This window comes from Embiotoca jacksoni, unplaced genomic scaffold, assembly GCF_022577435.1.
Source record: "Embiotoca jacksoni isolate LCO1_2020_lvr unplaced genomic scaffold, fEmbJac1.0.p SCAF_10, whole genome shotgun sequence".
Taxonomy (NCBI): Eukaryota; Metazoa; Chordata; class Actinopteri; family Embiotocidae; genus Embiotoca; species Embiotoca jacksoni.
The window spans coordinates 20,053,140-20,070,232 of record NW_027185230.1 but is presented as its reverse complement, the minus strand read 5'-3'; the positions used below and the strand labels follow the sequence as shown (position 1 = coordinate 20,070,232).

The window sequence follows — 17,093 nt, the reverse complement described above, 5'->3', positions numbered from 1 at the left end:
TTGCCATCCTGCTTTTTATTATTTTGCATAATATGTTCATGTTTTCAGGTCTCTTGTATAAAAAACTACAAGTTTGCCCTCAGTGATCAGTACATGATGATGTTGGCTTGTACCTGCTGTAAATGCAGTATGGCCTTCTCAGGAGCCGGTTGGTCGTCATGGTAAATGCCATTGAGTAATAGAACTAATAGCTATAATTCATTAATGTCGCCGTAAAGCTTTGTCGCAGCCTCTGAACAGAGTTCGCAGCGCCTCTTTTGTTTATCTTAAATCATAATCCCTCATTCCTGTGAATTGCTGTGCCACCAGCTATAACCAAATCTGTAGTAATCCATAAAGACAGGTCTGCAGAAGCTCTTTATATAAATGGGGCGTTGATCCTCTGTTCCATTAGGTAATACTTTTCTCCTGATGACAGCCTGGATTCAGACCGTATGACCATCTCCTGCCTCCCTGCTGCCCAAGATGATGTGGAAAAATAATCAATGCAAAGACATTGAAATGAACAACAGCATTCCACAAAGGTGACCAGTCATTCATTTACCACGTCTCTACCTTATAATTGCAGCTTCACTTCAAAGTACAGCAGAGCTCTGCATGCTCATGTTTCAAAATCGGTGCAAAGACTCGGCAAAGTAACACATTGAACTTCGTTTAGTCAAACATCAAGAAGACTAGCGAAGACAACTGCTGTGTTAATGCCTGCATGCAGCAGAAATGGCTCAAATTAGAGGGTCCAGTCATCAAAGAAGTCAAAGTATGACTGCAAAGAGCAACGGCAGCACTGCAGGACGGTTAGAGTCCACACAGTTGGACGTTTTTAAGGAGGCAACCACATGTGACATAACTTGGGGGGATTAGACAAAGACTGTCATGGAATACGTCAACAGCTTGTACAGAGGATGTGACTGTTATGAACAATCGTAAACTGAAGAAATCCGCTCACTGTTGAGGATCCAGGATGCTGCAGCAGACCGAGTGGACAGAAGGACCCGTCCCAGGGCATCAGGAAGCAGATGGACGGGAGAGGGTCCAAGTCACTTCATCAACAGCAAGGACACGAGGTTTTTGGAGGGATGCGCTACACCTTGCTCAGCAAGCAGAGGTGCCTACCGGCCGAAAGAGGACCTCCATCGTACCCCTGATGGAGAGCTTCGAGCGGCTCGTCATGCAGTACATCTACCCTCCAGAGGTTTCCTCCCAACCCAACCAGTCCACGGAGGATGGAACATCCACCACACTCCACCTCCATGATGACCAGCTGGGAAAGATGGGTCGTTTTTTGGGAATTTGACTTCAGCCCTACATTTAGAAGATCATAGCTTCTCCCTCAATGTAACCTGGACCATCCACCATCCACCATCCACCTGTACCAGCGTGGAGAGAGTAGTGGTTCCAGGTTCTGGCTGATGACTGAACAACAACCACCATCGCCATCAGCAAGAATGCTTAACAGCATCTCCACAGCAGGCCTGTTCCCAGGTCAGCCTCACCGGAGCAACCTCCATCCGGCTTCAGAGTCAGCCCACGCCAGCCAGTCACCTGCTGGATCCAGGAATCACCAGGTGAGCTTCTGTCTGCAGGTTTGTTAGGAGTCCGTCTGCTCGGCTTTCCAGTCTTCCTCCAGTTTGGCTACCTGACCTGAACTCAAGTATTAACTTTTCAAGTAAGTGTCCTTTTCTCATTTGTTGTTTCCATGCGAGTTTCTTTCGTTCCACTCGAGGCCTTTTACTTCAGTTTGTGTTTTCTTCATCTCACTGTTTCAGTTTTCCTGTCAGTGTAAAAAGTTCTCCCTCTTTTCATTCAAAGAGCTTTTTGTTTGCTTTAATCTTTTAGCAGTGACGATAGTTCAAAAATCCTTTGTAAACCAGTAGATTTTGTCCACTATTAAAGCAACATGAAATTTGTATCAAAAATCAGAGTACATCTTAAATTGTGTTTGTGAAAACAAACAATATGAATACATTCAACGAATTTCTGCATCGGCTGCAATAAAATAAAGTAATTGTTATTGGACAACAGGATAAATGCACTGCAACTCACATTAGAAATAAAAACATAACTAAATCATCCTTCACCCAGATCCTCTTGGGTTTTATTCTGGAGACTACTGATTGTCCCAAAAACCTCAGGCAGACTTTTTCTCATGTCCAAGCTTTTTATTTTATTTTTTTTAAATAAAAGATAATTTGCTGGATGAATTTGTCCCTTTCACACTTCAGAGGGACTGGTGGAGGTGACAGACCATTTTGACAGTAATTAGATGGCTGATTGTTGTGTTGTGGTCACCGCAGGCAAAAGAGACAAACAAGCAGCACTCTCCTCTTCTTCTTGCATGACTAAAACAACTGACTCAGGAGGAGTTTCATATCCTACTTTCACGTAATGCACCATTTGGCATCGTAGCCTCTTCCTGCTCCACGCAGCGACCGTGTTAGGGATGTTCACATCTTCCACTCTTTGACTGCACGGTCGCCCTCCATGTTGTGGTAAAGTCAGACAGTAATACAGCAGGGTTTCCTCGTTCTGTCATCCTCATAGCCACATCATCTCTGTTTATATTCTTAATGGCTATATAGTCTAAGCTTTGATGATGCTCCGTCTCTGGGCAATACAGGATGACAAAATGAGCTTTAGATTGCCAGTTAAAGCTCTCCGAGGGTGCCAACAAACTGAGCTTTGAAAAAAAGCTTCACTGAGGTCGTGTTTGTTTTGTCAGGCTGTTGTGTTGTGTTGTGTTGTGTTGTGTTGTGTTGTGTTGTGTTGTGTTGTGTTGTGTTGTGTTGTGTTGTGTTGCCTTGAATTGAATTGAAAGTTGTATGACTCTAAATTAACCTGCTGTTTAAATTCCCCTTGAAAACATTTCAGGTTGTCTTTTATGATCAACTGTACAGAATTTCTGAAAGCTCTCTTTGTCTGAGCCACATACAGAAAGCCTTGTACCCATGATGCTGAGTGCCCTCCCAGCACATCAGTTGATCATCACAACTGCACCGTTTGACAGCAAAAGATTTAACAGGAACCCAAACAATCGCCTTGAAAAACAAATCAAGAAAAATGGGAGAAATAACATAAATCTGCCTCCCTGTGATAGAATATCAGGATTCATTATAGCGAAGCTAACTGGTTGAATACTAGTGTATATTGATAGGTCTGTTTCACTTGGAAGTGCAGTGACCCTGAAGTGTAAAGGCTTATCTTCTCTCGCTAGATGCTATCCAGACTGATTTCTTCACAGAGAAGAATCAGCTCAGAAAGGGGAAATATTAAGGGCAAGAGGAGGTGCTGCAGCTGCCTGCTCAGTTGTGCATGAGATGATCAACATTGGGAGGCTTTTATCTGAGTGCTTTTCTCAAGATTCTCCTTACACAAGGATGAGCAGTGAACAAGTATGATGCTTTGTAAAAAGGTTCGCTGCTTTTCAAAGACCACAAGACTTCTCTGCGATTCTCAAAAGCACCCGATGGGACGCAGCAGCAGCTGGGCTGTCACTCTCTCACCTCACCCTGTAAACAGCGTTGCATCTGGAGCACGCCCCGTCGTCCCAGGCAACGGCCACAACCACACAAATCAATGTGGATGAAAACTACTTTGCAGAACAAACACTTTGGCTTGATTCATTGGGGGAAGCTGAAACTGTGCAACATGCAATTACAGTTACAGAAACTCACATTTGTTCTACGACTATTAGAAAAGTATATAAGAGTTTGGATTTTACAGTTGTTACCTGTAATGTCTTGAATGCGACCAGACCAGCCTCAGCACAAAAAAAGTAATAAATGCACATCCTCATGCACCAACCACACACTGGCTTGATCGATGCATTGTGCCACAAAGAGCTGTGTGATGGCTAGCAGGGGGATGGGTCAGTGTGCTGCTGCTGCTCGCTGTCTTTCTGTGTATTCTCGTCTCCTCTCTGGTCGCAGCGGCAGCTGACTGTTGCTGCACTGAGAGAATCTCCAGCTAACTTCCAGCTTAGAGAAGCGGCCGTTTAAAGGTGGTGGATTCTTCACCGTTACATGCGTCGGCGTCTCTGATCCTCGTCCACCACAGAGTTGCCCTGAAGAGGAAAGGAGCTCCACTCTCTGGATTAGGTAAAGTAATACTTTGTTAACAGAGTGACTTTTCTCTGGATTTGTATGCAAGGCTGTAAATCATGGTCTGTTTTAGAATAAATCAATTGAAAATGAGTAGTATGGATCAAACGTCCTAAGAAAACAAAAACAGTTTTGAAATGTTTTTTTCAATTATTGTATATAATTGTAAATGAAGCCTTTGAATAAACAGTAGTTGTTTTTTTATTTTTCAGTTTCCTGCAGTTTCATGTGTAATTTTTGGGTCTTATTTAAAATCTTTTTTTCTAATCAACTCTTGATTAGAATAATACTTGATAAAAATAAAAAGATGTATTACTGTAAACGGATACTGATGGACCATTATAGTTATTGTCAGAAAGGGGTTTGATCTCTTGATGCTTTAACTTTTGGCTTGCCAATATAAAATCATATTTTCCCACGTGAAGACAACTTTAAATTATAAACTGACCATTCGTACAGAAAGATGAATCTCTACTAGAGATGTTTGTTGATTCAAACTAATAATTCTATCAAGAGAACATCTTAAAGGTGTTTACCAAATGATCTGTAGGTCTGTGATCTCTTAATATGCTTTTAAAAAGGTTTTTCATGTATTTTAATATCCACTTGAAGAATGATGTACTTGAAAGCGTACAGGCAGCAGACAGGGCTTCCTCTCCTCCGTCAGAGCTTCTCCACTCTCATCGATCCATTTACTTTACATGAACATGAACTTCGAATTAGCAATTTCTGAATGAACAAGAACACGTTTCATGCACCCGTCCGAGTTATGAACTGTTGATCAGAGACGGTAAAGAGTACGTTTCACCTTTACAGTCAACTCGGTCACATGAATCAGATATGCACTTGATTTGTGCGATTTTAGCCTTTCATATGAAACACAGCTCCGAGGCCTAATGTGGGGAAGCAAGAGGTGATTGAGAGTTCCTGTGACGCACGAGGCTTCACTGAGCACAGCAAGAGCTCGCTGTGTGGACCTGACACGCTGCATGTCCATGTGTACTGCACCCACTGTGCTGCAATATACATGTCTTTGCTTATGTATTATTGTTTTACACCACAAAAGAAACTGCAGCTTGCATAGAATTTTAGAGAATTTAAATAAATGTAATAGTTTTGAAGGGTGCAAAAACATTACAAAGCCACGGCATATTAGATACTTCATACCAGGCTAACATATTCACACGTTTTCATGTCAGATTCACTGCTGCCGAGTGGCATCGATCAACTACATTTTGGATCAGGGGTTTTGTGTCAATGGCAGAAACAGTTCGTAACATGTTATTGTTCTCAAACAAACTCTTTATTTATGCAATACATGACACATTTGAAATGAATTTGAGAGCATTTTGCTGCTATGGCAGCTCACTCCGGTCTATATGCTGAACCGAGGCCAACAGGAAATGGGTTCACGTATGAATGAAGTCCATATTCCGCGTGTCCTCATCACATTAACATAAAAAAAAAAAAAAATCCTCTTATAATTACTGCAACAGCTGAGCAATGGAACTCCACAGTCCATGCAGCCATTTGCATTATCAAACATTCCCTGACTTGATCACCTAGTCCATAAATAACATCTTATTTACAGCACAGCAACCACTACAGGAATTTTTGACCAATTGTTACACTTCAGTACATCTGAAAAATGATTCTGTGGCATTTTCTGACCTGATAAAAACTCTCGAAGCAAATCAGTTCAATAATACTGAGTGAGGATCTCCTCTCTGACCAGACCGGCCATGGCAGCTTCACTGCTCCTCAACTCTTATCATGATTAATACTTAGCCAACCGCTTTTACAGTCTGCAGGCGTTAATAATTGATATTAAAAAGCTCTGACTGTCATAATCCTTCTCATTCTACGTACCATGAGACGTGTAATTTAAAAGAAAAAACAGCAGAAAAACGTATGCTGTTTTAATCTGACATGTAAGTGGTGACCTAAAAGATTATGGGGGGCATTTTAGTCCAAGAAAGCACACTGTGGAGAAAGTTTTAAGTTCTTTGAACAGGAAAAATGTCTGTTTCCATGTGTCAGTTATTGTGGAGCACAGTTAAAAGACTTGGACTGGGTTGGGAAGTCTAACGGAGCCAATATTGGCTAAGTAGGCTTCCTGAAAATACGGTTTAATCTCCACCCTGTGATACTGTTGATCCCTCTACTAACTTGTGTAAACATATGTCTGTTTGCCAGAGAGGCAGACCTTCTCATCGCACATTTTTGTAGGCATAAGGATCACGTATACATCCGCCTCCTGGTGTAAACATAAGATCAAGAGTTGACCTGTGTAGCTTCTAGATGCTGTCCATGTTGCCGTTGCCTAGCAACAGTGTTTTTACGACTTACCCATTTGACTGCCAAGCGTACGACATCACAAGTTCCCATGCTGCAACCATTTAAACGCAGCAAAACATCATGGAAATCCTCCAAGAGCAGCTGAAACCACATCTGAACCTCGTGGTGTGGAAATGTCAGGTGTCACCACAACCAGTCGAATTTATCCTCTACAGGTCTTTAAGAATTACACAGAACTTATTGTCTGTTTTCATGCGTGTTTCCCTTCATCTATGCCGAACCCCACTTCATCCTCCAAGATGCTGAACCTGACCTCAAACTCACCCTGAAGGGCGTGAATATACAAAAGGTGATGAAGGTCGACAGTTGTAAGACTTTTAGTACTGTTGTGGGAAAGTAAGGTTTTCAGTTCTTCTCCCTATTCAGCTGGTTTGAAAAGCTGAGACAGGCCGTCTCCAACGTCCTGCCAACGAAACAGACCTACTGCACAAGACGGACCCAAGGACAGCCCGAACTATAACACCCCAGCTCTTCCATAGAAACTACAGACACACTGCCTGTTCCAAAACTCAAACAAGTTCACAGTTAAGTTTCAAAGCATCAGCTGGGAGGAAATGTGGGGATTTCCGGAGGGAAAATAGTCGGTACAGAATGTGAACACGAAACTGGCACATTTCTCAAGCATCAACAACTGACACGAAATAATTCACATGACCTGAAATGAAGTGACTCAACGCAATAAAATGTCAATGTGAAGGAACGATAACTAAATCAAGATGCGTTGTGCTATATGACATCATGTATTTGTATATTTTTGCCCCCAGATATTTTGATTGTTGATGGTGACGACTTGTATTACATAATGCTGCAGAGGTTAGTGGGTCGGTGATTGCTGTACACAAAGAGAGATGCTGACATCTGTGTGGTTGTGTTCCCAGAAATGGACGTGCAACCCGGATTCTACCGGCAGGTGGATGTGGAGGACCACGCTCACTACATCGTGGCCTTCTTTGTCTTGGTGATTGGAACTCTGGGTGTTACTGGGAACGTCTTGGTCATGTGGGCCTTTTACTGGTAAGCGGCTTCCCTTGTGGGAAATGGTGATGGTGAGCAATGTGCTTGTCTGTCGTCGTCAATTTTAGAGCTTCACATTTCAGCCAGCCATAAATTACAGATTTTTTCCTCCTAAAGCTAGTTGTCCACATTTTAGTCTATTCTGCAGTTTCTAAATGGTCATTGGTTGAACAAACTTCATCCTCCAGTCAGGTTCCATCACAGACTTTGACTAAGAAGGTGTGGGTCCAAATTATTAATGAATAATATCATTTTCACTTCAGTGAAAAAGTCATGCGGTCATGCTCTCTGAGAGACGCTGATATCAAGAGTCAGATCTCCAAAAAAGATGCGAATATGCTTCTTCAAAGGGAGAGCTTTTATTTCTTTAGTCTTTATTTCTATAATCAAATGGAGTTTTACTTGTGGTAAAGCTTTCTTTATCTTCATATCTCCTGGATCATCACACATGTAGAGTCATGGCTAAACATCCATCCAAAGAAATTTCTTCTGAAGGTTTCCTGTTTTTCCAGTTTGAAGCTTTATTTTGAAGTATTGTTGATAATTTGCTGTATCACCTTCCTTCCTCTCCTCTTTGAGATGTACCTTCTTTTTTGCGTCACACCTCCACTCAGGGAAAATATAATTACACCCTTCAACTGTCATCATTCAACCATAATTGTTCTATAATTGTTCAGATTTTTCTACCACATCTCCCACAACATTAACCACACTTTCACTTGGTTTTCTGAGGGATGATAAACGGATGAAACAAAATAAGCCATTATTTGTTCATGTTGTTCACAACTGAATTATCATGAATCACAGAGCGTCACTCATGACTGCACCCGAAGCTTTCAAGTTTCCACAGATAAAGATTGAGCAGGACCTTTTTCACTGTTACCTAACTAACTTATATACGAGTCCACTATTCTTAACATATTCAGAAACATGTAATATGTTATTTTGTCATCTCTGTTTCCTATACATCTATTTAAATCAGTAATTAAACCAAATCTACAGTATATTTCATATTTAAATGTTAACATCGGGTTTCCATGTCACTTACCAATCTAAATAAAACAAATAGTTCAACATGCAGTTGTTTTTACTTTTCTGAATCGATTTTGGTTTATTAAATTACTCATCAATTGTCAAAACTATTACAATAGAAAAAATAGACAATTTCAAGGGAAGACGAGCAATTAAATATTAAATACACAACTCATAAAAAAATCATTGCACCTAGATTTGACATTTTAACATGCTTCAATCACATTTCTGCATGTGAACGGATCCTGAGAACCAATTCTAGGAAATAAAGTGGGCCGCAGTCGGAGAGCACAGCGCTCTACTGTTCTGTTCATAGAAGCTGTTTGCCTGAGGACTGTTTGGTTAATCAGAACACTGTCAAATAGCACTTTTAAAAAGTCTATCTGTATTCAGATATAATGGACAACATGACCAAAACAGATCAGAGTGAGTATTAAATGAAACTTTTATATCAGTATGTATTTTTAGAGAGCAAAACAAACTGAAAGTGAAGACTCCAAGCACTTCATGTGATATGATGTTGACCCTGTGCAGATGTTCCAGGGAAACAGTTTATTGTTGCATTGGGAAGAGCAGTCGAACACCACAAGCACACGCAGAACTGTGTTCACGGCAGCCTGCAGGCATTCAATAGCAGGAAACAACTCACTGATTTCATAATGGTAATGGACAAATCAATGCACAAATTCAATAGTTTAGCCAGCTACTCACTAATTTGCAAACAGTCAACAGTGTGCTTCCACCTAGAACACTTAGAGAAGGTAAGCAAGCATAAAAAAAGGAGTGCAACTCAAGGTTATCCAATCAGCTAGGTGTGGCCCAGTATATAGTGACATCACACAAAGTACTGTAGACGTTCAGCTGCTGCAGATTACAAGAAAGAAAATGTGCTGTTACACAAATTGCTATTAAAAGCAGAAATCCCACCACTTAACTGATTTTTAAATGTTTAGATTCCCAGTGAAGGGCATCACGGCGTAGCATAACAGCATCATCCCTCCTTCCATCCATCATCCATCCATCATCCGTCCTTCCATCCATCATCCATCCATCATCCCTCCTTCCATCCATCATCCATCCATCATCCCTCCTTCCATCCATCATCCATCCATCATCCGTCCTTCCATCCATCATCCATCCATCATCCGTCCTTCCATCCATCATCCATCCATCATCCCTCCTTCCATCCATCATCCATCCATCATCCATCATCCATCCATCATCCATCCATCATCCGTCCTTCCATCCATCATCCATCCATCATCCGTCCTTCCATCCATCATCCATTCATCATCCGTCCTTCCATCCATCATCCATCCATCATCCATCATCCATCCATCATCCGTCCTTCCATCCATCATCCATCCATCATCCATCCATCATCCATCCATCATCCGTCCTTCCATCCATCCATCATCCATCCATCATCCATCCTCCATCCATCCATCCTCCATCCATCATCCATCCATCCTCCATACATCCATCATCCATCCATCATCCATCCTCCATCCTCCATCCATCCATCCTCCATCCATCCATCATCCATCCATCCTCCATCCTCCATCCTCCATCCATCCATCCTCCATCCATCCTCCATCCTCCATCCATCCATCATCCATCCATCATCCATCCATCATCCGTCCTTCCATCCATCCATCATCCAGCCATCATCCATCCATCCTCCATCCATCATCCATCCATCCTCCATACATCCATCATCCATCCATCCTCCATCCTCCATCCATCCATCATCCATCCTCCATCATAAATATGGGAAAATCCTCTTTATATTTCAACACACATTTAGAATTGAAAACTATGATGTCAATTTCATATTTTGTCACTTTTTATGAATTGAAATGCTGGCCTCTAGAACCCCTGTAGAACAGAGTATACATCGCTGTGTATTGCCTCCAGTATATAGACTGTCCTCTCCTGGTATATAGTATACAGCTGAATTCAGCGAGGAGCCAAGTGTTAGATCAAATCCTGTGGCTGACATGTTTTTTGCATTAAGGTCCAACATTCAGTGATGCTCCGTTGTCCACAGCTATCTCCAATGTCGCATCACTCAATCTACTCCAGTCACACCTGTTTACAGAAAGGCACTCTAACTTATCTGCTGCTGCAGTTTTTTTCTAGTGAGTGGGCGAAGCGGGAGGACAATGCCCAGAGGCCACCAACAACAATAGAGCTGATGTTACTATTGAAGTAAATATTCAGCTGTGGCACGATGAAGCCTGCTGCATCTTTGTTATCAGTTCAGTTGGAACAAATATATATAGCCTGCAAATGTGTCTCCATAATTCCTTTTTATATCACTGTATATTGAAATAAAGGTGAGTGTACAATGCTCACTGACACAGATTACACTGGGACCTCAGATGAGTGACATCAAAGGCTGAAGCTTCCATTTACAAAAGCTAAAACGAGATTGAAGTCATGTTCAGATTTTTCTGCCTCAGCAAACAGAAAATCACCACAACCGGGCTCGTTTCCGGAGATCTTCTTTCAATGTAAAAAAGGCTTCGACTGGGATTTATGCAGTGTTCCCGTAAAGCAATGTAAGGTGTGTGCTGTGAGCTGGAACCGTCGGTGTCCATTCACAGCCTGAGAAAAAGAACTGCCAACATCTGCTGTCGGCGCTACGTGGAACAAAATGCTCTTATCGTTAAAAAAAACATGTACATAGAAATTTGTATTGTAGGTTTCCCTGGAATGACAGAATGAGCAGGAATATATTGAGTTTGACAAAGCTAAAAGTATGTTTTCTTGTTAACTAATAGCTGATGCAGTTTAAACTAACTCAGTGGGAGGAATGCATTTTATGTGCATCTGTCTTGTTAGCTCAGATTGTTTTTCTGCAGAATTGAAAGGAGCAAAGTTTCCCAGACTGAACTGACTTTATTGGAGGGAAGTTTTGAGGAGCAAAGCTTGAAATATTTAAATCAAACACAAATGCCCCGTTAAATTGATCTTTCTGCTTGAACTTGTTTACACGGTTGGCTCCAATTAAATATACAAAAAGGGCATTTATCTTGCAGCATGCGATTGTAGGTCTCAGAGGGGGCAGCACGAACAACGAGCTGGTTTGAGTCAGTCTCTTTAAGGCAAATTTATATCAATGACGCTCTCTTCTGATTTGCTGTTTCTCTTCTGAGTGATGTATGCTCGGGCCAACCAGGTTTTTTTTCAGTCTTGTAGCTCGCAAGTTCTGTGATGCAATGAGCACAACGTGTTTTCTTCAGAGGGTTGTGCTGAAGGTGGTCATACGACATGTGACATTGCAAATTATGGCAAAACTAAACGGCACAGTTGCTCAATAGAGGATGTGTGCAATTCTCCGTGAACTGACACTTAACACTTTACCAGCATTTATATAGCACGTACACCTGCATTGTTGTTGTTTTTTTAAAGAAATTAAAATTAGAATTTTACAATAGGCGACCTTTAAATATAATTTATAATTGTATTTGGAATCTCTTGGGATAAATTTCCTATAGCTTCAAACACAGCGGAAATCACTGCTGACCTTTGAACTGCAGACTAAGAGGTTTTGCTGCCACAGTGAGACAAGAGAGTTTATTAGAAAATCCATTTGTGCTGGAGTTCTGCAAGAGTTTGATTTTATGTGTACAGTAAAGTGTTACGGTGTTCATTTTTGTGATTCCTCCGTGAAGAGCTGCAATCTTGCACTTTTGATCAATCTTCGATCTGACCTTGATTTACTAGCATTTTATAAACAGTATAATGGAAACAAAGGTGGATTTAGGTTCAAATGGATGTACATTTAAGAGTTGCTGGATAAATACAGTACCAGCCAGGTTATGAATCTGCAACCCAAAACATCTGCACATCTGCACATCAGTCTGGGGACAACTACATCTTTCACACGTGGACTTGAACTGAACTTTAATGACTGTGATTGTGTTTTGGTACGTTTGTACAGAAGATTTTACTCTCTCTGTTACTAATGTTTATCAGATCTGTAAACTCTTTTTGCATCTGTCCCCCATATTGTTTTATGGGATACTGAGCCTTTCAATCATCATGTGTTTCAGTAACAAGAAACTTCGAACACCCCCCAACCTTTTCATCATGAACCTGGCAGTCAGTGACTTCCTCATGGCAATTACACAGTCACCCATCTTCTTTGTTAACTCCCTTTACAAGGGCTGGATTTTTGGGGAAACAGGTATCTGTTTTTATATTCAAATGCATTGTCTGCACTTAAAGAAAAACTATGTTCTTTATATATCTATGTATGTTGTTTTAGTATGATATAGTTTGGATAGATGTGAAATGGTATTGAATATAGTGCCTTAGAATTCATATTTGTTCCGAGTTAATACTGTATGTGTGGCTGCTGCTGCTAATGTGTTTAGTCATCAGTCTTCAAACTGAAACTGTAAATTATTGATAATATTCTCCCTTTTTATTTGTTCCCCACAGGTTGTAAAATATATGCCTTCTGTGGGGCTTTATTTGGAATCACCTCGATGATAAACCTTTTGGCCATCTCTGTGGATCGATATATTGTTATCACCAAGCCTCTGCAGGCCATACAGTGGACCTCCACCAGACGCACCTGCTTCATCATTGTCCTGGTCTGGTTGTACTCACTCGCCTGGAGTCTCGCGCCACTTCTGGGGTGGAGTAAGTGAATAAAATCTCTGCCCACGTACTCTTGAGCAACAACCCTCTTTCTGATATTCTTGAACCCTTGATACTTTTTTTTTTAAATAGAATTTGTCATTTTCCTAAAGGTTCGTACATCCCAGAGGGCCTGATGACCTCATGCACATGGGACTACGTGACATCTACTCCAGCCAACAAAAGTTACACATTGATGTTGTGCTGCTTCGTATTCTTCATCCCTCTGGGCATTATATCCTACTGCTATCTGTGCATGTTCCTGGCAATTCGCCATGCGAGCAGGTAAATACATACAACATGCACAATTTCAATGCTGTCATTTATCGGAAGACAACCTAACAAGTGCATAAAAAAACATTATAATATAGTTTAGTGTACCGCGCAGACAATAGCCCCCCTATACTGTGACATCAGCAATCAAATACAATAATGAGCTTCAGAAGAGGCTTCAAATACATTTTTATTTTCCTCAATTTAGCCTGTAAAGCCGAATATATTGACTACAAACCCTTTTGTATTGCTTCTGTCTGTCCAAACAGAGACGTGGAGAAGTTGGGGTCTCAGGTGAGGAAGTCAACGCTGATGCAGCAACAGTCCATCAAGACTGAATGGAAGTTGGCCAAGATCGCCTTTGTGGTCATCATAGTGTTTGTTCTTTCCTGGTCCCCCTATGCATGTGTCACCCTCATCGCCTGGGCTGGGTAAATATACAGTGTTAGAAGCTGGGCTTTTTATGATTTTTAATAGTCTGACAGCATTAATTATGTTTAGACAGCTTGCATGTGTAAATCATTCCAGTCCTCCTATAGAATATCATTAAACATGATATTTTTGCATTAAGTTCAACCTACAGTATGAGTATTCCCAGTCTGCTCCCCCTTTTTACTTGTCAGCACTTTACACCTTTCAGATATGGAAGCGTTCTCAATCCTTACTCCAAAGCTGTCCCTGCTGTTATAGCCAAGGCATCGGCCGTCTACAACCCTTTTATCTATGCCATCATTCACACCAAATACAGGTGAGTGCACTTATCTCACTAGTTGTTAACTTAAGACATTTAGAAATTGTGCTGAGAGATCCTTGTTTTTTCAACAGGGACACGCTGGCAGAAAATGTCCCCTGTCTTCACTTCCTTGTCCAGCGACCCAGGAGAGGCTGCATATCAGTGTCCCGAAGCGAGTCGTCCTTCAGGGACTCGGTGCTGAGCAGACAGTCGTCGGTCTCCAAAACCAAGTTTCACAGAGTCTCCTCCATGTCTACGACAGATACGGTGAGTTTGAATGCTTCAAGTAGAAACAAACACAGAACGAGCAACAAATCAGATATCAATTACATCAAATGCATCATTTTAAACAGAAGGTTATTTTCCTCGCCCCTCGCAGCAGGTCAGGAGTGATGTGGAGATGGATCCGATAGACCAGAGCCATTGTTTCAGGTCCAGCTATTCCCTCGGAGTTCTCAGGGACAAGGAGGACCGGTCACTGATTAATCAGACCGCGGGAAAGGGAAGCCAAAGCCAGGAACAGGTAAGGTAGGTGTTTGTCATTATAATTGCAGATTCATATCATCACAAAGTCCAAACGCTGTTTGGACATGTCCTTTCAAGACGTGTCATGATGACTTGTATTTGACTTGAATTGTGTTGTAGACTGTCGTCCCAGAGCCCGGTTCACTGAACACACACGGCCACAAGCTACCGCCTGAGTCCGTGGACGCTGTGACGTCCTTGTCCTGGGGGAGGAGAAGGGAGGAGCATCTGGAAAGTTGGAATACACAGAACAAACAGGAAGAAGAGCAAGAGACAGAGTTTGAACGTGAAGAGACGGAGGAACAGCAAGTACCGAGGGAGAAAGATGAGAATGAGTCTCAGGTCCTCATCCGGCCCGACTCTCCGGACAATATTAAACATGTGTATTCCAGTGCATTCAACAGACGCATCTCGAGGGACGGCACTCTGGACTGTGACTATAGTGAAGAAAAACCAGGAACAAGAAGCAGGCAGAGAGAACCGCTGCTGGAGTTACAGCCGCTGGACTGTTCTGCTCAACTATGTGAGTCTGTGCAGAGATTTCTGTAACACAGAGCTCAACTTCTGCTGCGTTCACTGGTCCTTGGAGCTCCATTTACTGTGTTTAAAGAGTTAATCATCTTTAAATTAATGTGTTCAGCCACGCAGGTCAATCAAAAACATCTAGTTTTGTTTCTGCAATACAGAATTTCTAATAAGCGTTACGTACACAGCTCTCTTGTTTAGGCTAGCTGTTAACGTACAAAGTTGTGTTCGCCTCGTTTTTGTGAAGAATCTTCTTTGCTATCAACACTGAAACAAACACAACGTAGAAATGGAGTTTTCAAAGTTCTTTACAAGAACTGAGAACAAAATGTTACGTCCTAAAGCCAAGAATCAACTATATATCAAGAACAATTATTTAACACAAACCAGATTTACTATCAACTTGTAGAGACCAAAGATTGTCTCCTTTTGAATGTTTCTTACTTTTTTGTGAAGAAACGAACTTTATTCATGCGTTTACTTTATAACTAAGATTGATTATCAGCCGTGCTCAAATGGGAATATATGGTCACTGCTGTATTTCATGTAAATGTCCTGTCTGTGATGCACTATTAACATGTTCCTCATGTTTATAATGAGTTTGGGTGATTGTAGAACTGATGATAATATACTTATGACACTGTATCACAATATTTATTTGTACTTTGCTGACATTATTCGCGATAACAATAACTGATGGCACTTTAGTAATTATTTGTTCTCCACCCCGAGACTGGCCTGCCCGCTCACTCCAAAGCTACAGTTCAAGTCTGAATTTAAAGAGACATCTTTTGAACCACCTGAGATCTTCATCAGGTCAAAATGTGTTTGTAAAACACAAGATGATGAGAACGGCATCGAACTATTTTATTGTAAAGCGTTGTGTGTGAACATGATGCATTTCAGCAACCAAACTTCTGCAACTCATAAAGACACTCGACACTCTGATGTATATGATCATCTGCTGTGTATACCAATATCAGAATTATATCGTTTTCAATACGTGTTCTCAGGAACAGAACTGCTGCTGCAGCAACCTCCAACGTTTTGCATAATTTCTTCCTTTAAATCTTCATGTTCCTGCTGGAAATAGTTTTCAAATGGTTCTTAAGAGCCTCCTTGATATAACTTCAACATTAGTGAATTCATTCTCTTCGGAGAAATGCGTCTGTATAACTTGCTGTGGTTATAAAATGATACACTGTGATGTTATGAAACGTTGTGATCAACAGCTGACACATAATACATTTGGACATAAGATGGTGTGCATAAACTTGACCAATTTAATGGAATCTATGCATAATGTCTTATACATAAATGATGGCACCTGCATTATCAACATGCATATTATTTATCATGTGTGAAAGGCTGCAGTTGGTACCATTTCTTGTAAATCCACTTAAAGGTGCTGTCGAGAGGCAGATTGATACAGTATATTGATATTGTACTTGTTTTTTTTAACCCACTAAATCCCTTTTAGTTTCTGTTTGTCTGAGCAGCTTGACAGAATAAGAGTGAGGAGAAAGAGAAGGGAATGACATCCAACAGATATCCCACACGGGGTTGAAAACCAGGACACTGACCAAGGGAGACCACAAGTCCATTATCAGTACGGATCTACTTGATGTGTGACTGATTTGTTCGGGGTTTGCTATTCTACAATAAACCTCTTAAAATTCCTTCGAACTGAATCAGCCCCGATCACAAAAAGGCCCGCTCACATTTTTTTTTTAGCCTTCCTGAAAGTTAATTCCAGGATTTCCCAAATGAAATGCTTCGCCTGTTATGTGGAGATGAGATAAAGGTACGTAGCGCAGCCTTCCATAAAGGACTCGTACACTTCAGTTGTTCAATAGCATTGTACTGGGGGGTGTAGTCGGTTG

At 41.2% G+C, this 17,093-nt stretch overlaps 1 protein-coding gene across 1 annotated transcript; it reads left to right on the top strand.

Moving 5' to 3' along the window:
- The first annotated feature begins 4,018 nt into the window (after window positions 1-4,018).
- On the top strand, window positions 4,019-15,437 carry opn4xa (opsin 4xa). The gene is made up of 10 exons (XM_069160159.1): window positions 4,019-4,094; window positions 7,334-7,469; window positions 12,563-12,696; window positions 12,954-13,157; window positions 13,268-13,439; window positions 13,697-13,858; window positions 14,068-14,175; window positions 14,253-14,427; window positions 14,540-14,683; window positions 14,806-15,437. The coding sequence occupies exons 2-10, from the start codon at window positions 7,336-7,338 to the stop codon at window positions 15,232-15,234; spliced, it is 1,662 nt and encodes a 553-aa protein (XP_069016260.1). The 5' UTR covers window positions 4,019-4,094; window positions 7,334-7,335; the 3' UTR covers window positions 15,235-15,437.
- Window positions 15,438-17,093: the final 1,656 nt, after the last annotated feature.